The sequence below is a fragment of the Tursiops truncatus genome, chromosome 8, assembly GCF_011762595.2.
Source record: "Tursiops truncatus isolate mTurTru1 chromosome 8, mTurTru1.mat.Y, whole genome shotgun sequence".
In the NCBI taxonomy this organism is placed as follows: Eukaryota; Metazoa; Chordata; class Mammalia; order Artiodactyla; family Delphinidae; genus Tursiops; species Tursiops truncatus.
In genome coordinates this window covers 58,284,294-58,307,155 of record NC_047041.1, presented here as the reverse complement: position 1 = coordinate 58,307,155, position 22,862 = coordinate 58,284,294, and the positions used below count along the sequence as shown (strand labels likewise).

General features: G+C 57.9%; 2 protein-coding genes and 1 long non-coding RNA gene across 13 annotated transcripts in view; all 3 read right to left on the bottom strand.

The window, feature by feature from the left end:
• PDE2A (phosphodiesterase 2A) overlaps positions 1 to 7,799 on the bottom strand; it is a 102,226-nt gene extending 94,427 nt beyond the window's left edge. The window contains exon 1 of the mRNA XM_073808512.1: positions 6,026 to 7,799. Coding sequence (XP_073664613.1) covers positions 6,026 to 6,028 — 3 coding nt within the window. The 5' untranslated portion in view covers positions 6,029 to 7,799. The remainder of the gene's footprint in view (positions 1 to 6,025) is intronic.
• On the bottom strand, positions 1,077 to 6,018 carry LOC141279354 (uncharacterized). Its single transcript, XR_012333435.1, has 2 exons — positions 4,800 to 6,018; positions 1,077 to 2,565 (listed from the first exon to the last, which is right to left on the bottom strand). It is a non-coding gene; the product is annotated as an uncharacterized lncRNA (long non-coding RNA).
• Positions 7,800 to 7,943: 144 nt separating the features above from the next.
• Positions 7,944 to 22,862, bottom strand: part of ARAP1 (ArfGAP with RhoGAP domain, ankyrin repeat and PH domain 1) — a 63,491-nt gene continuing 48,572 nt past the window's right edge. For 6 of the 11 annotated variants that reach the window (XM_073808507.1, XM_073808506.1, XM_073808508.1 and 3 more), the window contains 19 exons: positions 22,288 to 22,423; positions 21,905 to 22,007; positions 20,841 to 21,036; positions 20,514 to 20,565; positions 20,244 to 20,407; positions 19,875 to 20,087; positions 19,423 to 19,528; positions 18,871 to 19,018; positions 18,703 to 18,789; positions 18,547 to 18,615; positions 18,109 to 18,226; positions 16,280 to 16,393; positions 15,915 to 16,060; positions 15,091 to 15,174; positions 11,407 to 11,489; positions 10,569 to 10,619; positions 10,335 to 10,398; positions 8,781 to 8,930; positions 7,944 to 8,530 (listed from right to left, as the gene is read on the bottom strand). In XM_073808507.1, the coding sequence (XP_073664608.1) occupies positions 8,513 to 8,530; positions 8,781 to 8,930; positions 10,335 to 10,398; positions 10,569 to 10,619; positions 11,407 to 11,489; positions 15,091 to 15,174; positions 15,915 to 16,060; positions 16,280 to 16,393; positions 18,109 to 18,226; positions 18,547 to 18,615; positions 18,703 to 18,789; positions 18,871 to 19,018; positions 19,423 to 19,528; positions 19,875 to 20,087; positions 20,244 to 20,407; positions 20,514 to 20,565; positions 20,841 to 21,036; positions 21,905 to 22,007; positions 22,288 to 22,423 (2,102 nt within the window). In that variant the 3' untranslated portion in view covers positions 7,944 to 8,512. Of the gene's footprint in view, positions 8,531 to 8,780; positions 8,931 to 10,334; positions 10,399 to 10,568; positions 10,620 to 11,406; positions 11,490 to 15,090; positions 15,175 to 15,914; positions 16,061 to 16,279; positions 16,394 to 18,108; positions 18,227 to 18,546; positions 18,616 to 18,702; positions 18,790 to 18,870; positions 19,019 to 19,422; positions 19,529 to 19,874; positions 20,088 to 20,243; positions 20,408 to 20,513; positions 20,566 to 20,840; positions 21,037 to 21,904; positions 22,008 to 22,287; positions 22,424 to 22,862 lie in introns of those variants that run through there. The other 5 variants (XM_033862344.2, XM_033862346.2, XM_033862338.2 and 2 more) reach the window with 4 other exon arrangements.

The following is a 22,862-nucleotide window of genomic DNA, read 5'->3' as shown; positions in this document are numbered from 1 at the left end:
ACAGGCTACCTCCTCAACATATCCTCTGGGAACATCTCACAAGCCCCTCACACTCAAATATTCAACATCAACACATCTTTTGTCTTTATCAAAGGCATCAGCAAACGTCTAATCCCCAATCTGGAAACTTCAAAGTTGCCCTGACTCTTCGCTCTCCTTCACTTCCTCTGTCAAATCTGTCATCAAGGCCTGTCAATTCTCCGTCTGTAATTCCCTCACATTTATCCACTCCCTCCTTGTGCTGAGCCCCAGCATACTTCCCCCCTTCCCTACTCCATACTTCCCCCTTCCCCCTACTCCCTACTCCCATTCTCCAGCCCCCTACTCCAACACAATCCCTTTATTCCATCTCCATCCTGCCTCTAGCACTGACTTTCTAAGACATCTAGCTGGTCATGTTAACTCCTCCTCAAAACCTTTGCTTGGTTCCCAGTGCTCTCAGGACAAAGGCCAAGCTCCTCAGCCTGGCATTTGAGGTTTCTCATGATCGACCCTGGCTGACCTCTCCACCCTCTGCTCCAGGTGGCGCAGGGTCTAGTCCCTAAGCACATGCTAGTCCTTTCCTCCTCCTTGACTTGGTATATAGTCTGTTTCCCTTCCTAGGCTGACTTCCCTCTGTCTTCCTTTTCTCTGCCCATCCCAAATCCTGGCCCAGCCTTCCTAGGCCAATTCAACACACACCTGCCCCCACCCACCAGGGACAGGGTAGGCAGGAGGGGTAACTGGATTCTGGGCGGAGCATGCCTGGCTGTCTCTCACCTCCCTAACTTGCCACCTGTCCCAACACCTCATCCCCCTGCTCAGGTCCATCTCCTTTCTCCTACTGGATCACATTTTCCTCAAGGACGGGCCAAAGTCCTATTCACCTCAGCTCCAGACCCCAGCCTTTGGGCAGCCTCACCAGATACAAGTAAGAAATGTTGAGGTAGGAAAGTAAGGAGACACAGGTAAGCGTGGAAATGAGATGGGGCACTTCAGAGCTCAGCCCAGGACACATTGGAGCAAGCCCTCAGTAAGAGGCTGCAAGTGGATGTGAGGACACAGCTGGTGCAGGCCTCACCGATCTGCTGTGGGAATTCTCCTCCCCTGTAGGGAAAAGACTGAGGCTGTGGAGCATGAAACACCCCACTGCTCTCCAGGGGGAAGGCTGGTTATTGGCAGAACACCGGTTTCACGGAGGGTTGGCCCGAAAACTCCTGGGTGACTCCCTCTGGCTGGGCGCCAGGATGTCTACATCTGGGTCTTGGCAGCAAGATCCCAGCAGGGAGGTGGGGGAAAGCATCAGAGGGAACCATCCCACAGTGCGTCTCCTTCCCCTCCTCAGCCAGAAGCTGCCAACTGTGGCTCCAAGGACAATGGCTAGAGGAGCACCATGTCCTTGGCAGGGGCCTGGCATACTTCCCTGTATTTCCACATTAAGCACAGACCCCACCACACCATGGGTGACAAGGCCTTTGCTGAAAGGAACAAAAGGTCACCACTGCCTCCAGAATGGCTTCTTCCACATCTCAGGAAGGTGGCTTTGGGGATGCAGAAACTGAGAGCTGAGGCATTCATCGTGGGCCTACTTCAGGTTCCAGGATCGGCCAAAGCTGCCCTATGAGGGAAGGGGTGACCTCAGGTGGGGGCAGTGAGCTCCCCGTTCCTGCTGGGCAGGGGGGTGAAGTGGTGGAACAGACAGCAAGTTCAGGGAGGGGAGAGGCAGCCCCTCAGCTCAGAATCCTATCATTCTACCTACACTGCCCCATGGATGGGGTGGGAGTGCTGAACTGGCCCAGGAAGATTGGCAGACTTAGGGTGGGCACAGATGAGAGGAGAGGGATGTCAGCCTAGGATGGGGCTGGACCAGACACTTGGAAGTGCCTTCTGCCCAAGGTCGAGGTCATCTCCTGGGATACGGATCAGGCAGCATAAGGTGCTAGAGCCAGTAGAGTCCAATCCCTCATTGTACAGATGGGGGAACAGGTGAGAGAGAGCAGAAACACACCCAGGTCGCACAGTGAGTAAAGGGCAGGGCTGGGCCTATGACCAAGGACTGCTGGTCACTGCCCCACTGGACTAGCTCCTCCTCTTGTAATCTTTCACCTCTCCTCCTCCAGCTGGACAGAGGTCTGGGAGGGAAATCTGCAGATACAGCTTGTAACCCTGGGAAGGGATCCCCAGGAATGTGTAATTTCAGCAGGGGCAGGTCAGAAAAGGAGTGACTCTGTGGCTTCCAACTCTGGGAAAGGTTTTACCCTCCTTGCCGCCCTGGCCCAGCTCCCTCACCTCCACCACCCTCCAATCCAGCACACTAGCATCCTCCTTACCAGGAGGCCCCGAGCCACCCACTCAGCCCTAATCTACCTCTTCCCCCTCGTCACTCCCTGCACCTGAGTGGGGGGGCAGGAGGGGGTGCGACTCAGTGGGATAAAGGCAGCTGCTATATTTGAATGATTACATAAGCCAGCAGGGAAGAAGCTGCAACGTGACTCCATCAAGGTCGGGAGAGAAGTTGCGTCTGGGCCCAGGAGGGAGGATCTTCTCCCTCCATCCTGAGGCTCCAGCCTGGGTTTAGACAGGACTCTGAAAGAACGTGGAGATTACGAACAAGTTTATGCACTGCCGGACTGCAAGGGAGGTTTTCCCTAGGACTAAACATGCTGTTCCCTCTCCATCACCTTAGAAAAGAAACCTCCTGACTTCTCGAAACCCTAAGGCCAGACCTAGACTGAGCCCCAGATCTTTCCCCAGGAACTCTCTCCAGAAGGAAAGACAGAACGGAAAACACAGTTTGTCACTGATTTAGAAGAGTGCCTGCTGGGAGGGGAACCATGCATAAAGTCTTGGCTTTTCCGCGCTGGCTGGGGAAGACCTGTGTTCCTGTTCCAGCTCTACCATTTACTAGTCACTTGACACTGGCAAGTCTATGCCTCAGTTTCTTCAGGGATAAAATGAGAACAAAAAGTAACTTTTTTATAGGGTTTGTTACAAGGATTAAACAAAACGACACATGCAAAGCCTTAGCCCAGCATGTGGTGGGTGCCTCGTAAGGGCTTATCAGGACCATCATTTGCATCGTCATTACTGCCAACACTAAGGACTGGCTGGAGACCTCCCAGGTGGCTGAACTGACCTCTTCGCCCCACTGACAGCTGATCTGAGTGGAAGGTGGGAGGCCAGAGGAGAGAACTGAGATCTAAGGGTCAGGAGCTCGGCCAGACATGCTGCGTGCCCCTGGGCAAACCCCTGCCCTCTCTGGCCCTCAGTCTATAAATGAGCCCTCAGGGTCCCCAGCTCTGGAGTTCGTGTTTGCAAAAAGATTTTACCCCACTGGGATTAGTGACCTGTGGTAGTGGAAGCTGCAGGAGAGCTGGTCAGGATGGGGGTGATCTGGGGGTGGTATGAGCTGGAGGCGGGCACGGCAGCCAGTGCTGGGCACCAGGCCCAGCACAAGGCCCACCTCCTCAGGGCCTCTTGGCAGCTCCTCCTAGGGGGTTCTGGGGGCCCCCGGAGGAGGAAGGCTGTGCCCACCGGGCTTTGTTGCCATGACGCTGGTCTCCATGGTGTTAGGCACACAGCCCTCCCTTCACCCAGGAGGAGGGACTGGAAGTGACAGAAGCTGAGGAGGCTCAGGCCCTGGGCCCCCCTGGCCTGTCCCTCTGTCTCCATCAGTGCCTGTGAGGTCCCCATCCTGTGCCCCTCAGGAGGGAGGGCAGGGAGGAAGGACAGCTTCCACCTCAGAGGGTCAAAAGAGTGACCCAGAGAGGACAGAGTGACTGCGGTGCAGGGAGAGACATGCAGGAGTGCAGAGGAGTGGCAGAGAGGAGGGAAGGGTAGGGAGAGCTGGGGAGACGCAGAAGGCGGAAGGGCGGGGTGGTGGGGAAGAACACACTGTAGTCACGGAGGGGGAAGGGCCTCCCAAGCTGACAAGTGGTGGGAGGCACCATCCAGCCCATCTCTTCGGTCTCAGTGTTTTGAGGTGGGTGGTGGTGGGAGGACAGAGTGGAGGAGCGGGAGGGAGGGGGGCAATTTTCCTAGAGAGCTTTGTGTGCAGGGGTGTTCATACACGTGCAGCGTGTGTGTGTGTGTGTGTGTGTGTGTGTGTGTGGAAGTTCAGGAGAAAGTATGCAGGCACCACGTGTGTGCAGGGCATGAGTGTGTGTGTGGCATGTGTGTGCCTGTGCCACTGTGTCTCCAGGGTGATAAATACAGCAGTAGGAGCTGTAACCATGGCAGAGAAAATGCGGAAATTTCCACAGGCTGAAAGTGGCGTGGGAGCGGCGAATATGCCGGGGTTGAACCAGCTTGGTCTGACCAAGGAACCCTTTCCCTGACAGCTCTTCCCTGGGCCAGTCTCTAGCTGGACCCAAGTGGCCAGGGCACATACCTGTGGGCGCGTGCGCGTGCACACACACACACACACACACACACACATCCTAAGTGCACCCTAAGTTCTTCTGGATGGAAGAACAATCCAGAAGAGCTTCCTGAAGGAGGGGTCATATTGGAAGAGAGGTTGGGAGGTTCATGCCAGCTATCCTTCTATGTATATGAGAGACAGACAGACATAACCCAGATCAAAGTCTGGGTCACTTAGGTCACAGAGCTGACCAAAGGAAGCTGGCTGGGGAAGACCCCAACACCAGAGGCATGGGGGACAGGCCCTGGAGTGACAGTGGTGCACTAAGCTCCAACCACAACAGGCTGCTCGCTGCAGGGCCACAACAGCTTGCCTGTGGCTCCTGCCATTCCCTCTCCCAGAAATGTCTCCCTCTCAACTCCACCTGCAGAAACACTGCTTGTCCCTCCAGGCTCACCTCCTCTTTGGAGTCTTTCTTGATCAATTCCTCCAACCAGAAGACCTCCTCCTTCCTCCACACCACTTATTCATCTGCTCCGGCTCATTGTTCAGTGAAGCCCTGAACACACTGTAGGTGTTCAAGAAATGCTTGTTGAATGAAAATATATTGGGCCTGGAAAGGACTCTGGATGCCATGATGCCTCCCCAGACGTATTTGGGAAGGGGGTTATCGAGGGACAGTGCTGGGTACTTCACGCTTACTAGCTCTTTAATCCTCCCATTAGTGGGTGCTATTAATACCTCCAAAGAACAGAAGAGAAAACTGAGGATCAGAGACCTCAGGAACTCAGCCAAATCTAGTTTGTAGACAGGAGTGTCGGCATCTGCCCCGACAGTTGGCATCCACACCCCCGCTTTTCAAAAACAACCAGTTGTTTGGGGCTTCCCTGGTGGCGCAGTGGTTGAGAATCTGCCTGCCGATGCAGGGGACACGGGTTCGAGCCCTGGTCTGGGAGGATCCCACATGCCGCGGAGCAACTAGGCCCATGAGTCACAACTACTGAGCCTGCGCGTCTGGAGCCTGTGCTCCGCAACAAGAGAGCCCGCGCTAGTCAGAGGCCTGTGCACCGCGATGAAGAGTGGCTCCCGCTTGCCACAACTAGAGAAAGCCCTCGCACAGAAACGAAGACCCAACACAGCAAAAATAAATAAATAAATTACTAAACTCCTACCCCCAACATCTTTTAAAAAAAAAAAAAAAACAACAACCAGTTGTGGGCAGGGGGCTTAGGAGCCATGAGAGCATGGGGCCAGGAAAGAAGGTCTCAGCTCCAGGCCCCGCTTCCAATCCCCGGGCTCAGGGGGAGGCGGAGAGGAGGCAGGGCCCATCTTCCCTTCCCCAGCCCCATCGATTTCTTGTGGAGCCCAGTGGTCTCCTGAGGCCCGGCCCTCGAGGGCTGGATGGCTGCTGAATGCTTTGCAGGGTAGGCGGGTTGAGCAGGAAGGAGGCGGAAGAGAGACAGACACCCCACACCACCTCCCAGCCCCCACTCCCCACCCGGCTCAGCCTCCTCTCCATCCACAGTGCCTTCACCCCCAAGCTCTGACTTGCCATAGCCTTCTCTCCCAGGCCTCCCCATGCTCCCCTGCCATTAGGCCATGACTTGGGTTGACCCTGGAAGCCCAGTCCTCCTCCCCCAACACTTCGACCCACCCTCACCCCAACTTGCACCCCCTCCTTACCATGTACAGCTGGAAAGGCTTCCAGTCTTCAGGGCCAATTCAGGGGCACCTCCTCCTCCAGGAAGCCTCCTGCCTCTCCAAGAGCTGCTGCCCACACCTCGGCAGGTCTGGCTCCAGGTTCTTTATCCATCCCCCCTCAACCCAACCTCAAATAATATGTGAACAAACCACCCAGGGTCCCAAGAGACCCCATATCTACAAATCTTTGTCACAAAGACAAGCAGAGCCTCCTGCCCTAATCCACCCAACACTGTTGTCTTTACCATAATTCATTACGGTTGAGGCCCCGAAGACTCCCGTTGGGATGTCATCCCTGATCCCCAGGAAAAGCACTTTAAGCATCATTAACTCTTGACAGCTCAGATCCCCTTCCCCAGGGGACAAATGGGGCCACTTATGAGAGGAGACAGCAGAGCTGGAATCAGGAAGGGAGTGGAGGAAGGAGAACCCCCCAAAATGGGGCAGTGGAGATGGACCTCAACCCTGATTCAGAAGAGCTGTGTGACCTTGGGCAAGTCATTTCCCTTCTCTGGCCTTTCTTCCTCTGCCAGGAGACAGTACATAGAATACACAGGCACTGACCCACAAAGGCCTTTCCTCCCTCCTTCGGGTTCCAATGGCCTGGGAGTCCAAAGCACTTCTTGTATTGTGCTGCCTTCCACAGTATCACCAGCCCTGGGGTCAAAGGCAGGGAGGGCCAGGTCTCACCCCACACTCCAACAGAAGACGTGGGGTCCTCCAGAACCTGTTCTGGGACCCAGCAATGTTGAGTTGTCCGTGGCTGCCCCCTGGTGGCCCAATGTGGTCATTGCAGGCTGTCCCTGAGCTGGGGCAAGTGACACTTGGCAGCCTAGCGGGGGAGCGCCTCCAGTGTCACCCACCCTCTCTCTGGGCCTCAGGGTTAGCTGGTCAGTCCAAGGTCAGATCCAGGGAAGAATTCCAGCCCCTGAGCACTTGAACAAGGGTCTTCTCCTGGCTGCAGGTGGAATGGTCAGCCTGGCCTGGAGCAGCCCACCTAGGGCAAGACAAAAGTGGGAGACTCGGAGTGGGGAGGGGCTTAGTCCCAGCCTGTGAAGCCGGCCAGAGAACCCATTCCAGTGTGGCATCTACCTCCCCTTCCCGAGAGACAGGAACAAGGAACCTGGAGTCCAGGCCACCAAGACCCCCACCGGCATCCAGGCCTCCCCACTGAACTGGATCAGTGAGAAGTCAGGGGCTGCCCAGCTTGCCCAGCTCCAGCGGCTGAGGCTGAGGCTGGGAGGCCAGCCTGTCTGCCCGCTGGGCCCCTGGAGAGAGGCTGGGAATGAGGCTCTAGGCAGAGGCGGAATGTGGTATCTGGCACCTTCCCAGGGAGTCCCCAATTCGTCTCTGAACAGCTCCTTATCGCCCCCCCACTTGCCAGGGCCTTGTCTTCTTGGAGGTGGCCAGTGAGGGCAGCTTCCTGGTCCAAGGCAGGGCACCTCTGAAGGGGTGTGCACAGGAGCCAAGGGTAACCTGAGGACCTTCTTCCTAATTTAATAAAGGTCCTGTCACTCCCTCCGTGACCTTGTGTCTCTAGAAGGGCTAATGACGAGCTACCCTGAGTCACTCACATACCACACAACCAGCCCCTGGCTCAGAATCAGACTACAGCAGGGAGAGGGACTCAATCTAGCTGGGGTCTGTCCTGGTCAGAGTCAGGACCCACAATCCCCACGCCATCTGTACAGGAGTACAGTGAGGACAGCTTGGAGCCAGCCTGGGGCTCTGTCTGGGGCAGGGGGAGAGTATCTGGACAGCTGAGGGCCTGGAGACAGCAGGGTCAGGTCCCCGGCTTCAGGGTCCAAGGCACTCACCTCTGGAGTGCCTGTCCTCCTGTCCCCTCTTACCCTGGGACACCTGAAACCCCCAACCAATCATAGACCTCAGCACCAGGGGGTAAAATATACAGATATATTTATATTATCAAAAGGTCCCCAAAGTGGGGAAGGGGCACCGGGCAGCCTAGGCCCTCCCAGTAAGCCCAGACCAGAAGGGGGGCTAAAGTCCCCCAAGTCCAGTTCTCAGCCCTGTATACATTTACCCAAGAGCTCCCTCCCCACCCCAGCTGAGTGTTCCTTTAGAGCTGTTCTGGAGTCTGTGGCAAAGGGGTGGGCTCCCTTCCAGCGGGGCCCCAGGGCCTTGAGCCTCTGAAAGGATGGCAGTCCGCCAGAGTGCCTCACTGATGCCCATCTCTCCAACCCCTTAAACTCAGGGTGTGTGACCCAGCGGGGGAGCAGGCCAGGCCAGGAGGGCTGAGCACCTGGACAGAGCAGGTAAGGGATTCCTCCTCAGGCAGACCCTGCTGCCTGCCCCCCACGTCCTGGCCAGGGAACCCCAGGCTGCAGTCAGGATGAGGGGTCTGGGGGTGCGGCTTCCTCATGTGCCCCCTGCTGGCTCACACCAGGCACGCAGGGCATGAGGGTGTCTGCCCACGAAGGCTTCACGGTGGCAGAGTCCCACCTGCGATCAGACGTTTCGGAGGAGCTGTGGGAAGGCACAGAAGTCCAGATTCCATGAGCACGTTGTGAAGACTCACAGGGAGCAGGGGCCAGGGGCCAGCAGAGAGGGGTCTCCCGGGAACCAGGTGAACCAAAGGGGCCTGTCAGGACTCCCAGTGAGGACGGAGGGACAGGGCCGGAGGGCACTCAGAGAGGAGAAGCAGAGTGAGTCAGGTGGAAGGCAGGCTCCAGCCAGGTTCCCAGCCGCCTGCCCACAGGAATGGAGAGCCACTCACAGAAAGGGGGTCCGCAGTAAAGGCAGCCACGCTCCGGCGCATCTCATTCTCACTGCCGCGCAGGGGGATCAGCGAAACACTGCCCAGCCGGACCTCAGGCACCGCCCGGGACACGCGTGAGGGCTCTGAGGGCCACACCAGGCCGTCGTGCTGGGCAGCAGGGGAGAGGAGGGGTGTTGGGGTCTGGGCTCGGTTTGCTGGCCTAGACACTCAACTCCGGATCCACCCACCCTTCCAAGAAATGCCTCCAGCTATGATCTGAGGTGAAACCCTCAGCTTTGATCTGAGCAGATATGAGAAGCAGCTGTTAGGAGAACATGACTGTATCCCCGGCAAAGCCCAGCCAATTACATTACTCAACAACCCTCATTTCCAGGTCCACAAACAAACCGCTTCAAGAACGCAGTGCCAAGAAAACAGTTCTAGAGGAACATGTCTGCTTCCTTTCACCAGGAACCAAGGAAACTCTAGAATCTGCTCTGTTTCCCTTTTGACTTTTGAGTACCAGGAAGCTCAGGGCTAAAAGAGCTCAGCCCAAGCCCTGGTACAGTTTTGTCTCCCTTCTCCCCAAACAATTCTGAGCTCTCATTTTAAAAACCTGTTTTGGGATTTCCTCGGTGGTCCAGTGGTTAAGAGTCCGTGCTCCCACTGCCTGGGGCACGGGTTCGATCCCTGGTTGGGGAACTAAGATCCCAACCAGGGAAACTAAGATCCCGCATGCCGCACGGCCAAAAGACAAACAAACAAACACCTATTTTATGTCCAACCCACCCCTCTAGCCCTGCTCTGGCTTCGAGTCCTCCCCAGCCTGTTCCCACCTGGCCCACTGCAGCAACTACCTCACTGGCCTCCTCACTTCCAGGCTCGGCCCTTCAGCCCATCCTCCCCTGCACACCGCACCCAGAATGGACCCTCAAACTCAGACTCAACCCTGCGCACCACTCTTGCTTAAAACTCTCCCTTCAAACTGCCGACTAGGTCAAGTTCAGCTTCCTTGGCATGGCCTTCAAGACTGAGATTTTACTCCCAACTTCGTTTCCAGTGCCAACTTCTAGCGTGCCTGGCTTCTCCCTTTACACCCTGTCGGCAATCCTGCTACGCCTGTGTGCAAACTGTTCCCTTTGCCTCGAAGCCGCCCCACCCCCGCCTTTGCTTGGTGAACGCTCCCTCATCCCCAAAGATTCAGCTTCCACGATACCCCCTCCCTGCTGCCTTCCTCACCTCACCCAACACCTCCACGAGGTAGGATCCCTGGCTTCCCTCTGTCACCACAGCACTGGGCTCTAACAGGCTCCTTCTGGGTCTGTTTTCCTTTCTACGTGGGGAGTGAGTGCCCGAGGGAAGGGGTCTGCACCCTCTGTCTCTAGCATGCCTGGCTCAGAGCTGGACCAGAGCAGGTACCAGGAAGGGTTTACGTGAGAATGAACGAACAAGTGGATTAAAGGCAACTCAACATCCTGAAGCAATCGGTGGCCTGAACAGTGAAGAAGCACTCATACCCCTTCTCTGTAATGGAGGCTTCCCGGGACCCACCCCACACCCCGCGCCTGGTACCTGCATGAAGAGGAAAGTGGCGAACCACTCCCGGAGCTCCATCTGCGTCTCACAGCACAGGTACCTGCAGGGTGGGGCACAGGTCTGGATGCCGCCAGGGCCTGGCTGAGCAGGGATACCCTACCGTGTTCCCCCGCCCAGGGTCTCGGGGGCAGGGCCCAGATCTGGACAGTGAGGGGACCCAACCAAGGGGGACATGCTACCATCTCTCCTCGGCATGGGGCCCTCACTCACCACTGCTGCTTCTCGTGTTTCTCCGTCTCGTGCACCACCGTGAAGCCCCAGCTGCAGAGAAGGGGCAGGTGGGGTCACTTGACAGCCCAGCGAGGCCTCATAGCCCCAGTGAGAGCCTAGGACAGAGCCCAGAAGCCTGGGCCAGGGCTGGGGGCAGAGTTCAAGTCCTTCTGTGGGCACAGCACATCCCGGCTGCTGCCTCTTCCTCTCACAGCCCTGCCAGCCTCCCAGGGCCTTGGCTCCCCCACCCCCCAGCCCTACCCCCCAGAGAGAAGCAGGCACAGCCAGCGGGTAAAAGGTGAATGCCAGAAACCCCAGCCTAGTGACTGCAGTTAATAACAGTGATAGTGGCTATGCATCACTTTTCAACTGTTAAAACATACCACCATATCAATTATGCTTCAACTAAAAAAAGAAGAAGGAAAAAACCCCACACAACCACCCTTTGGAACAGGCGTGCCATTATTTTCCCCATTCCTCAGATGTGGGAAGTGAGGCACAGAAAGGTCCCAGAGCTAGTCAGTGACTAACTGGATTTCAATCCAGGCCAATGGTTCTTAAACATGAGCAAGCATCAGAGTCCCCTAGGTGGCTTGTGACAGCACAGACTGCTGGCCTCAGCCCCAGAATCCGTGATTTAGCACGTCTGGGGTGGTACCCAAGAATTCGGGTTTCTAATGTGTTTCCAGGTGATGCTGATGCTGCTGGTCTGGGAGACCACACCCTCAGAACTATGAGCCAGTCCCTGTCAAGTTCACAGCCCTCAGCTGTGCCTCCCCCATCAGTTCTGAGCCCCGCAGGCCCTAGTCGTGGACCCACCTCCCCCGCCCCAGCTCACCAGGTGGGTGGCCGGAGTTTCTTCTTCACTCCCAGGTAGATTTTGAGACTCCTGACGGGCCACTCCTTCTCAGGCCGGTGACTCTGGGTGGCAGAGGAAGAAGGAGTAGGAACTTCAGTCAGTCAGGGTGCGCACTGGGGCAGATCTCCCAACTGGGTGCCTCCCTCCCCCCTCTCCCCAGCCTCTCTACCTCCCAGCCCAGGAGCCCTCCTCCAGCAAGCCTTCCTGACAAAGCCCTCCCTGCTCACAATCTAGCTCAACAGAGCCCCCAGGCCCCTCTCCCTGCCCCAGCATCAGACAGTCAACCCTTGTCCCCGAGGTAGCTGGATGTCCGCAGCAGTTGATCCCCAGTCCCTCCCTGCAGCCCTGCAAACTGAGAACTGATCTGTGTCAATATCATAGGCTGATCCAGGCTGTCTGCAGAGGGACAAGTCTGCACGTTGCACATCACCCTTTGGCACCAAACTGAGCGAGTGTACAGGAGCTGAGAGCCTCGGCTGTCTGTGTGTCTCAGGTTATTTATTCTTCACCCTTCCCTGCCCCATGGAGCCTCCAGGGTTGACTGTGTGAACAGAAGGCTTGTGAGGTGAGCAGTTACTGGCTCTTTGGCTCCACAAAGTGAAGGCTAATGACTCGAGCTGAAGCAGAACGGCCGTTCCGTAGACCACGGGAAGAACTTCCCAGTGGTCTAGGCCAGGAAGCGACAGACCAATGTACTGGGGAGGGGCACCAGATCACTGACATGCTCATCTCTGGTCCCCACCTCTGCATATGGGTCTGGGCTCGGAAGGAGCAGGCTGGCTCAGAGGCAGGGGGATGGGAGCATTGACCTCCAGGGAAGCAGCGGGTTGGAGGTCAAGCGAATGAGCCTTCCTCCTGCTCTGGGAGCCACTTGCTTGAAACCCTGCCCCCACCAGGCACCCCTGGTGCCAACAGGGACACCAGGGTGGATGGCAGGGGAGGGGGAGTCACTTACAACCAAAACTGGGGGTCACAGATTGAGCCACCTCTACTGTTCCCCACCATTGCTCCCAGCCACCCCCAGGCATGGCTCCTCAGCAGGAACAAAAAGAGGGGACTAGGGGATGACTAGGGGATGGCCAGGGAGATGGAGAATTTCGGGAATTGGTGGACTTCCCTGTGAGGTCACAATAGGATGGGCTGCCTAGGGAATCAGTGGAGACTTCGGTGCTATCACAGGGGGTGTAGTTTAAGAAGGGCTTATTAGGAACCTTCACCCTGCTTTCACCCCCAGTCCTCCTAACGACCAAGCCCCTGAAGGGGGAGCCCCACATCTCCTGCACATACATAGCAGGACAATGGCTATGTGCCCAAGAGGGCCAGAACAAGGTGAGCCACGGGCACAGATGATCAGGGCTGCAGGCAGGGAGGAAACAGGGCAGAGATAAGGAGAGCAGGCTGCCGATACGGGAGAAACAACGTCTAGGGAGAATACAAGAAAGAAGAGGCCTGCATGCAAGCAGGGAAGACACAAGGCTGAGAGCACTGAAGAAATCAGACTGCAGTTGGAAGAAACCAGGCAGCAGGAATGGAAAGACTGAGACAGAGGCCGTAAAAGTTAGGCTGCAGGCATGCAACATTCGGCTCTGAGCATGACAGGAGAAAGGATGTGGGGGAAACTGAGCTGCAGGTACAGAAGGAATCAGGCTGAGGGAATGAAAAGCAGACAGTGGGCTTGGAAGAAGTCGGGCTGTGGGTGTGAGGGGAAGAGAACTAAAAGCAAGGAGTAAAGTGACTCCGGAGTGGGCGGAGCCAGCCCAGGCGTGTGACAGGAACAGTGGTTGCAGTCGGGGCGTGGAGAGGATTAAGGGAATGGAGGCGGTCAGGCCAGGCTGTGGCTCCTTCAGAACCAGAAAAAAACCACCCTCAGGCCGCTACTTCCTCAGGTACTGGTGCGTGTGGCGTGTACGTGGCAGGCTTATGATGTGAGCATGGCCAAGACAAGAAGGTTGAGGGGGACTCTGGGGGGCAGGGGGAGCGTCAGTCAATGTAATCTTCGTTTCTGATCAAACAGCTCATGTTGCCAGCATCTCCGAGGTATAAGGTCACTGGCAGGGAATGAAGTTCACTCCTTGATGCTCAAAGACCTCTGCTGGAACCAAGATCTTTCTAGAATGTGCTTTTCCCAGGGCCTCAGGGTCTTTAACAATGGGAGACTCCAGGAGGAGGCTTGGGTGTTCACATAGCCTGAATTGCCAGGGACTGTCCCAATTTCAAATCTTCTGTCCTGTTGCCCCATAAACTAGCAAATACCAGAATCACCAACACCTCAGTAGCCAAAACACACCTTCCCAGGGCTCCTGTGAGACCAGGTGCCGGCTGCCACTGGGGAGAGCACCATCTAGCCCTGAGCTGACCAGCCCTTGCTATGAGGTCTTGGTTCCTATATTTCAAGAAATAAAAAGCTGAAGCTTTGAGGCTAACAAATCTGGGTTCGAGTCCCAAGCTACCACCTAGAGATGGCCTTGGGCAAGTCACCTGAAGCCTGCTTTCTCACCTGTGAAAAAGGGACAATACCCCTCCACACAGGACAGTAGTGAGATTACACGTCCCAGTATGTGAAAGGCTGGGCACCAAGCCTGGGTCGATAAACATTAGATCTGCTTCTTTCTAGCTCTCCTGCCTCCTCTCCTCTGTGTCAAGGGACCAGCAGCTGCTTTTCCAGGTGCCTCAGCCATTCTCCCTCCTCCCTGCCCACACTGACGGTCTGGTTCTATTCCAAGGGGCTAAGCACCTCTAGAGGGAGAGGGCCAGGGAAATAGCATCTAGAACCAAGGGGAACTGACCGGAGGGGTGGATGGGCCCAGAAGCAAGGATGTGATCACAGAGGGAGGCAAAGGAGAGAAGAAGAGGCGTTCCCCACAAGGGTCAGCAGGAGCCCAGGCTGCATTAATAGAGGTGTAACATGCAGAGAGAGGGAGGTGAGGGTCCTGCTCTATCTGCTGGGCTCCCACGGCAGCCAGGCCTGTCCAGATGTCCTCAGGAGACGCAAGGGGCAGAAAGGGCAGGAGACACTGGTAGGAGCTCAGGCTGGACCCCTGGCCTTAGAAACCCGTTTCTGTTGCCTGTCTCTGCAGAGCATCTATACTCTGTGGCACCCAAGGCACAGCTGGGATCCACAGGGGTGTCATGGGAGGCAGATCTCAGCTGAACCTGAACAGTGATACTCAGTATGATACTATCATTCTAGGGACAGAGCAGCACCAAGGGAGGAGAGGATGAACTCCCCTCTCCCAGGGTGTGCAAACAAAGGCTGGCAACCAGCTAGGGAGGCCACTACAGCTGGGGGATACACCACAGGCCTCTGTAGTCCTGCTCTTGCGTTTTAAGATGAGGGCAGTAGCGAGCACATTCTAATAGCCCTGGAACTCTCTCCAGGGCTGGGAAGAGGGTGGTTCCAGGGGTGACAGGAGGTGAAGATCAGAGCTCTAATCCAAACCTAGGGGCTTCCATTAACTGGCTCCACAGCCTCCACCCTGAAGCTTTTGGAAAAGTCTAGAGCATCGCACTGACGGGGGCCCTTATCTTGGGAGAAGCACTCTGGGATAGGGTTGGGATGAAGAGAAGGAGCCTAGGCCACAAGCCCTAGGGTGGAGGCCGGGAAACCATGCCTGGAGACGGCCAGGAGCTCTGGCTGGGTCCCCACGCTCCCACTAGGCTCACTTGGCCCCCAGGAGGTGTAAGGCAGCTGGCAGTTGACCCGCAGCTACTCACGGTCTCAGGGGCCCCGCTCCACGGCCTCTGGCTCTGTTTGATAGAGGATCAGGGTTACGGAAGAAGGAGGCCCAGGTCCAGAGCTAGGACAGTGTGTGTAGTGGTGCATGGCGGGATGTGGCTTGTATGCTGGGGCAGCGGGGGCAGTGCTAGGACGGAGATGGCGTCTGGTCTGGGAGGACGCCCGGCGTGTGGACAGCATGGGCGTGCATGGAGTGGGCCGGGATGGGGTATGGCCTATGAAGCAACAAGGCATGCACAGGCCACAACCTGGGGCTGTCACCACGTAGCATGTTCTTGTGGGTGCCATGACCTGGCACAGGTGAGCAGCCCAAGCCTGATGTGATGGCATCCAGGTACCAGGGCCTAGGAGGGCTCCAGGGCAAAGCCATGTGATCACCGAGGGCCACAGCAGGAGGGTCTCTGAGAATCCACAGCTCCCCACAACTGCTGTGCCACCCCGAGACCCCGTGATGGGGACGCTCCCACTGTTAGGCCCAGGGGGACATCTGTGCTCGGGTGTCTGAGCACACCGGGGCGCCGGTGCCCTCCTCGGGGCAGGACCCAGCAGGATCACGTACCCGGGCGCTGGTGCCCTCCTCGGGGCAGGACCCAGCAGGATCACGTACCCGGGCGCTGGTGCCCTCCTCGGGGCAGGACCCAGCAGGATCACGTACCCGGGCGCTGGTGCCCTCCTCGGGGCAGGACCCAGCAGGATCACGTACCCGGGCGCTGGTGCCCTCCTCGGGGCAGGACCCAGCAGGATCACGTACCCGGACCTCCTTGTAGAGCCGCAGGCAGCTGCTGTTGAGGATGAAGTAGCGATCGTGGAAGCCCCCTGAGGGCAGGCCCAGGCCCAGGAGGCTGCGGTCCTCTCGGAACTTCATCATGCCGTGCTTGGTTTCACCCACATGGCTGGCTGGGGGAGGAGTGGAGTGGGCACAGGGTTGCACCAACGCCCCGCCCATAGACACAGACACCCAGGGCAGGGTCCATCCTGCCCCAGCCTCCGAAGAGGCCTGCCCGCCTGGCGCCCTCTGCCTGGGCTGTTCCTGATCACGCCCCAGCTCTGGATGGAGGGACCTGCCACCAGGCTGCCCGACCCTGTAGGCACCACCCATCCAGGGACACCACCTACCTAGGTACAGCAGCATGGCCTCCATGGACTGGTGCTTCTTCACCACCAGGTAGCTGTCCATGCCCAGCCCATGCAGGATGGGCAGCACCTTCTCCGCAAAGTGCAGGGGGCGCTCTGGGGAGAGGGCACACCGTCACCAGGGCCACTTGGCCTACAGCACTGAGGGCTGGCCCATGTACACACATCACCTACGTGCCCAAGGGCACTGTCTACTCCCTCTGCCTCCTGGCGCCACACCGCTGCCCTGACCACCTCCCACACCCAACACATGTGGCTGGGACCAAACCTGCTCCAACCCAACATGTCCAAAACCAAGCCGGTGATCTTCCCTGTGTGTCCTCATCAGGGAAACCGGCACCACCCCCCCAGGCCACCCAGGTCAGAAACAAACCCTCCTCCCTCTCAGCTTCCATGTGTCAAATCTCTCTGCTTCTGTCCATCTCCTTGCAGCCACCCTGGCCCATGATCCCATCTTCTTGGACCAGTACTGTGGCCTCTGAAGCAGTCTCTGCTGTGTGCTCTCATGCCCTCTCCCCACATCTCTCTACCCAGCAGTAAGGAGCAATCTTTTCAAGCTCCCAACCACTCACCCTTCAATGGACTTGCATTGTTGTCAGGCCCTGAGGGCGGCCTCCGCCTTTATCTCCAGCCCCATCCCGGGCCACAACCTCTCACTGTCCTTATCTTAAGCTCCTTAAAAGAATAGTGTCCCCAGCCACCACAGGGCGTTTGCCCATGCTGTTCCCACTGCCTCGAAGTACTTTCCCCTCTTCTTCACCACGGAACCCCTACTCTGCCTTAACCTCCTAACCCAGGGACTCCAAAGCCAAAGACCCTGTTATACGCTCTGGTGACGGACTTCCCTGGTGGCGCAGTGGTTGAGAATCCGCCTGCCAATGCAGGAGACACGGGTTTGATCCCTGGTCTAGGAAGATCCCACATGCCACGGAGCAACTGAGCGCGTGCACCACAACCACTGAGCCTGCACTCCAGCGCCCGCAAGCCACAACTACTGAGCCTGCACTCTACAGCCCGTGCTCTGCAAGAAAGAGAAGCCACCGCAATGAGGAGCCCGCGCACCGCAAAGAACAGTAGCCCCCGCTCACCGCCCGCCACAACTAGAGAAAGCCCGCGTGCAGCAACGAAGACCCAATGCAGCAAAAATAAATAAATGAATAATAAAAATTTAAAAACAGCTCTGGTGGCATTGTGGCCCTTTCCTTCACAGCAGTTAACACGGCTGTAGTTGTGCGTTTACCGGTGTGATCATGGGACTAGTGTCTCTATTCCATACCAGACTACCCCCAAGAGGGTAGGGACTGTGTTTCTGGCTTCCCTGCCCAGTGCCTGGCACTCAACAAATAACGGTAAAACAAATGAACAGATACGCCCTCATCCTCCACTGCCACTGAGACCATCCTTCACCCTAAAATGCCTTTATCACTCCCCTTCACCTTCCCCTTGGCGCCTTCACAACAGCCCACCCCACTCCTTCGGCATGCTCATCACCACCCACGACCCCCTCACCACCAACGCTGTCACTCACAATCCCATTATCAAATTCAGCATCTCCACCCTTGCAAGCAGCACCATTCTCGCCGACACCTGAGAAAGCGCCAGAGCCGACACCATCTACCCCTTCACGGTCCCTTCCATCAGCCACGTCACCTGAACCCCTGCCAGCACATCACCACCATCACTGAGATCACAGCGTGACAGCAACATCCATCATCTAAAACCCCCTTCACCACCACTGTCAGCACACTGTGGGGTAGAGGAGGACAGACTGGGGCCACCCCGTTTCCTGCACCAATCCTGTGGTCACCCACCTGCCTCCTCCCTCTCGTTGACCTCGAAGCAGGTCCAATAGTCCTTCTCCCTGATGCCCACATTCCTGCGATCCAAGATCTCCAGGGTGAGCTCCTCAGCTGTCATGGATGCTGGGATCTGTGGGGACCCAGCAGGAGGAGGAGATCAGCCTACCCCATCCCCAGCCCCTGCTCTGCCACAACCCTGCTGTGTGATCCAGGGGCCGAGCCCACCCTTCTCAGGGTCCTCTGGAGTCCTGGGATGCAGGGGGGTGTCTGAGTGGTCCTGATGAGCTGGGTGGGGAAAAGGGAAAGAGACAGGCCCTGGCACTAGCCAGATACAGGTCCCAAACCAGGGCTCCCCTCAGCATGGAAGCTGTGCTCCCCTGGTCATCTGAGCCTGCACCCAGCCCAGCCTGACTCTCCCGGCCCCTTAACTTCTAGGTCCCTGGCCCTCACCTTGACATGTTGCTCTGTCTCCGCCTTCTTTTCCTCCAGGTACACAGTGCAGATGAAGTCGCCGGCGTGCTGTGGGGAGACAGGGCTCAGCTGGAGGCCTGGGGAGCAGGTGCAGGTGGCTGGCCTGAGCCCCCCATCCCAGGCCCTGCCCTTCACCTGAGTCCCACTAGCAGTGCCAGCCACACGCATCTTCACAATGGCAGTGATCTCCTCCCGCTGCTTCCTCAGCTCCTCCTCGTCCACCTGGGAAAGGGAGAGGGACAGATGGTCACTGCCGCCCAGGGCTGAGTTCTGCCTTCCACTGCCCACTGGCTGGGGACGCACACTAAACACCATCACATAGTGGCTGATGAGGTCTTCCACCACACGGCCGGCCTTGTAGTCCTGCCCATCTGTCTGGAAGAGCGTGGGCCCAAACACAATGGCCAGGTTGTGCGTGTTCATCTGGTTCGTGTCTGAGAAGCACTGGACACTGGACAGGGAAGGATGGAAGCCTTGAGGAGTCAGCCCAGGACTTCCCCACCTCACCTGCCCAATTCCTGACAAGCCCATGCATGGCCCCTGGAGACAGGCCAGGGGAGGTCCCAGTCAGAGAGGACAATAGTTAAGGAGACGAGGGGACAGTCTTTCTGGCCATATCTTGGGTCCTGGGGAGAAGCAGGGCTGGGAAACTGAGAGATCTGTCCACCAGCTGAAACCGCCTCTATTCTCCCACCCTGCAGGAAGTAAGCTGGGAGACAAAGTGTCCAAGACCAGAGCACATCATAAGGCAACATTCAGTTCCCAGGCCCACTTGGTTCCCGGGGAGAACAGGCAGCCAAATTGGGAATAAAAGAGTCTTTTCTACCCCAGCCCCCAGGTAGCACCGCTTCTCACCAGTACAAGTGGCTGATAAGGGCCTTCACCGTGGCCCGGTTGACTGGGGGCAGACGCACCAGTAGCTCTCGGTACCTGGAGACCTTCTCCTCTTCATCCTCAATCTCTGGGTGGGGGGAAGATGGATCGGGTCAGGAACCCTCTTGTAACCACCTCCCCTGTCCCACCCCTCTGGCTGCCCTGCCTCTCATCCTAGGTGACACCACTCCCTGGCCCCCTCTAAGTCAAATCAGGCCAGCCATGCAGCAAAGATAAAGAATTCTCCAAGGGACCCTGGCTCTGTATAGAGTGACAATAGGAATAAGAAGAAAGGAGGGAGAAGGACTGGAGCCCACCACTGGGGCATGCCTAGTCCAAGTGCATGACGGGGAGGGGAGGGAAAACTGAGATCAGAGTGTACAAGTCAGCAGCACTGGCCTGGTCTCAGGCTGGGCACGGGCTGCAGGGCCCACCTGAGGCCTCCAGCCAGGCTAGGCGCTGGACTCTAGTGAAGAGCCCATCGGGCAGATCTCGCAGGAAGCGCTTGAGCGCCGAGGAGACGTCGTCCACGTGCTGCTCGCCCTCCTTGAGGCGCACAGAGCGAGCGTCCAGCCGCAGGCTCTCCAGCAGCCGCTGTGTCTTTGATGTCTGCCCACACTTGCGGTAGATGCCCTCCGACGTCAGGCCTGGAGAGGGGTGGGGCTGAGCTGGGGGCGGAGCCAAACGTGAGGGGCCAGGAGCATTGGTCAAGGGGAGGGCCTCACGGCCGGGAAGGCGAGGCTTGGCCTCTGGGGCAGGAGGGTGGGGAGGGGCGGGGCCTGTGCCATGGGGGCGGGGCTCACCGCACTGGGTGATGTAGTCCACACAGCGGTACACAATCACCGGGATATCCGAGTCTCCAAGCTGCTGCTCCGACAGCGTGTCCCCTGAGCTGGCCGCTGCTTTCTGGATGGCCCCCAGCCAGCCCGTGAAGTCCAGCCGCCGCTCCCCCTGGATGTACAGCGTCCTGGGCCGGGGAGTCAGTCACTTGGGGACCTACCCCTGCCCCACCCCTCCCAGGCCTGTCAGACTTTCCAGGCTTCTCAGAGCCCCTCAGGGAGGCCAGAGCTCACCTCCGTCGCTCCACCAGCACCAGCACCTGGTTCTCGCTGTCCCCTTGGACGGCTGTGGAGGGATGGGTTGAGGTGAGGCCCAGGCCTTGTTCATGGTCCCCAGCCTGCTCCCTGCTGAGGCTCTCTGCGTCCACACACCCCTGGGACACACCCACCAACCCCTGGGGTGGCTGAGATGCACCCCAAGGCCAGGAGAGGACATGAGAGGGCAGGCTGGCTCCTTCTGGCCAGGCTAGGGTACAGTTCAAACTTCTGGGGAGGGGCTGGGGCCTGGGAGCCCAGGATAGGGTGCCCCGCAGATTGGGGCCCAGGCCCAGGTGCACGCACAAAGCTCCTGTAGTTTCCGAAGCTGCAGCGGCTCCTCGCAGGGCCCCTCTGGGAAGACAGCATGGAGCTCGGAGCCGAGGAGGGCAAACCAGCCCTCCTGGGCCCGCTGTAGGCTCAGGCCAGCTTTGTAGGGTAGGCGCCCAAGCCTCTCAAAATCCCGGGCCAGCAGATCCTCAGCCGGGGGAGGCACGAACGCCTGGTGGGGAGGCCAGAGAAAGGGGAGAGGGCCAGGGAGGCTGCATCAGCCAACAGCACTGCCCGCCCTGGATACCCCAGCCCTTTGGCTTGTGGGCATGTACTTGTTTTCCACCCAGCTGTCTCCTCTCTCTCCCCCAGGGCAGAACCCGGCACAGTGAACTAAGTTGGGTATCATGTCCCACTTCATACTCAGATATGCCCTCCTCTGGAACACCTTCCCAGACACCATTAGGGATGTCCCTTCTCTGGGGCCCCACGGCACCAAGGCATTGTTGCCCTCTGTTGTAGCACCAATTACAGTTTTTGCTGTTTGGACCCCATCTGTCTCCCCTACCAGCATGGAAGCCACTGAGGAGCTGGGATCAAGATGGGTTCACCTGGATCCCCGGGGCTCTGAGGACTGACTGTCAGGAGGCTCACAGATGACTGGTCGATGAACAAGAGGATGAGAGTCACAGGCCCTCACGGCACAGGAGAGCCAGAGGGCACCTGATTCTAGTCCCCAGGGCAGAGCTCTCCTCTGCAGCCTTCCTGCCTCCTTCCTCCAGGACAAGGCGCTCCCCCTGGAGGCAGCACTGTCCATCCTAGGATGGCTCTGCCTGTCATTCATTATTAAACATATATTGAGCACCTAGGGAGTGCAAGGCCCACGGTCCTCCTTCCACATAGTTGAGATAGGTCTCCTGACCTCCCCCACCACCAGGGAGCTGCAGATCACATCAGGGCCTTGGCTCTGTGTCTGCTGCCCTCCATCCAGCCCCTGATCCATGCGGTGGGAAAGCTGGGATACAGGGGGGATTGGCCAGGAGGTCCTACCCTGGGCCCTGACAGACTCCTCCCACACCCGCCTGCTCACCCAGGCCCACCTTAGCAATGCACTTGACCCACTCACGAGCCAGCTCTGCGCTCTCCAGCCCAAAGAGGTACAGCCGCTCTCCTTCTGTGTACACCTCAAAGGTGTGCTCAAAACTGTAGATACACAGGCCAGGATTCAGGCCCACTCCACCCAACACTGCCCCCTCACCCACCACACTGCCCTGGTGACTGCCCTTCCCCTGGCCCCCTATGAGGTGGGAGAAAAGCCTTAGGCTAGGGCCTCGGGAAACCCGGTTTAGCCCCTGCACAGCCCCAGCTTGCTGTCCGACCCTGGGGAGGCCCTGCCCCTCTCTGGGCCTGTTTCCCTGTCTCCCCAATGGAGGTTTGGACTTTACATCAATAACAGTCTGTGATTCTGCCCAGGGGTGCTCACCCATGGGTGTTGGGAGTGGGCACTGCCAGACACACAATCTCGCTGGCCCGAATCTCCCCGTTGGGGGTCACTGCCCGCTCATTCTCATAGTAGCTCAGGACCCCGTCGCTAAGCACACACCAGCGTCGGCTGAATTCTGGGGAGAAGTTGGGCAGGGGAACCATGAGGGAGCCCTTCACCCTCACCTGAACACTACCTCTGCATCCTCCCTGGGCCTCCACTCCCACCTGACCCATGTCCTCTCCATTCTAACTCACAAGCTTCCCCCAAATCCATCCTCCTCCCTGTAGCTCCACCAACCCAGCCCAGCCCACACCTCTCCCCCGGACCTGCCAGGTCTGCCCCTGCCCACCTCCCCGGCCACCTCTCTGACCACTCCTGCACACACACCCCACACTCCCTGCTTTTGCTCACCCTGTTCCCTTCACCCACACCCTCTATCTTTCAAGGCCAGCCCAAATGCCATAGGAAGCCTTTCATACCATAACCCCCTGTGCCCCACCCTCCTTTGCCAGCAGTGCCCATTGTTCTATACTCTGCTTCCTCCTATAGTGACTCTGAGGAGACTGACAAGA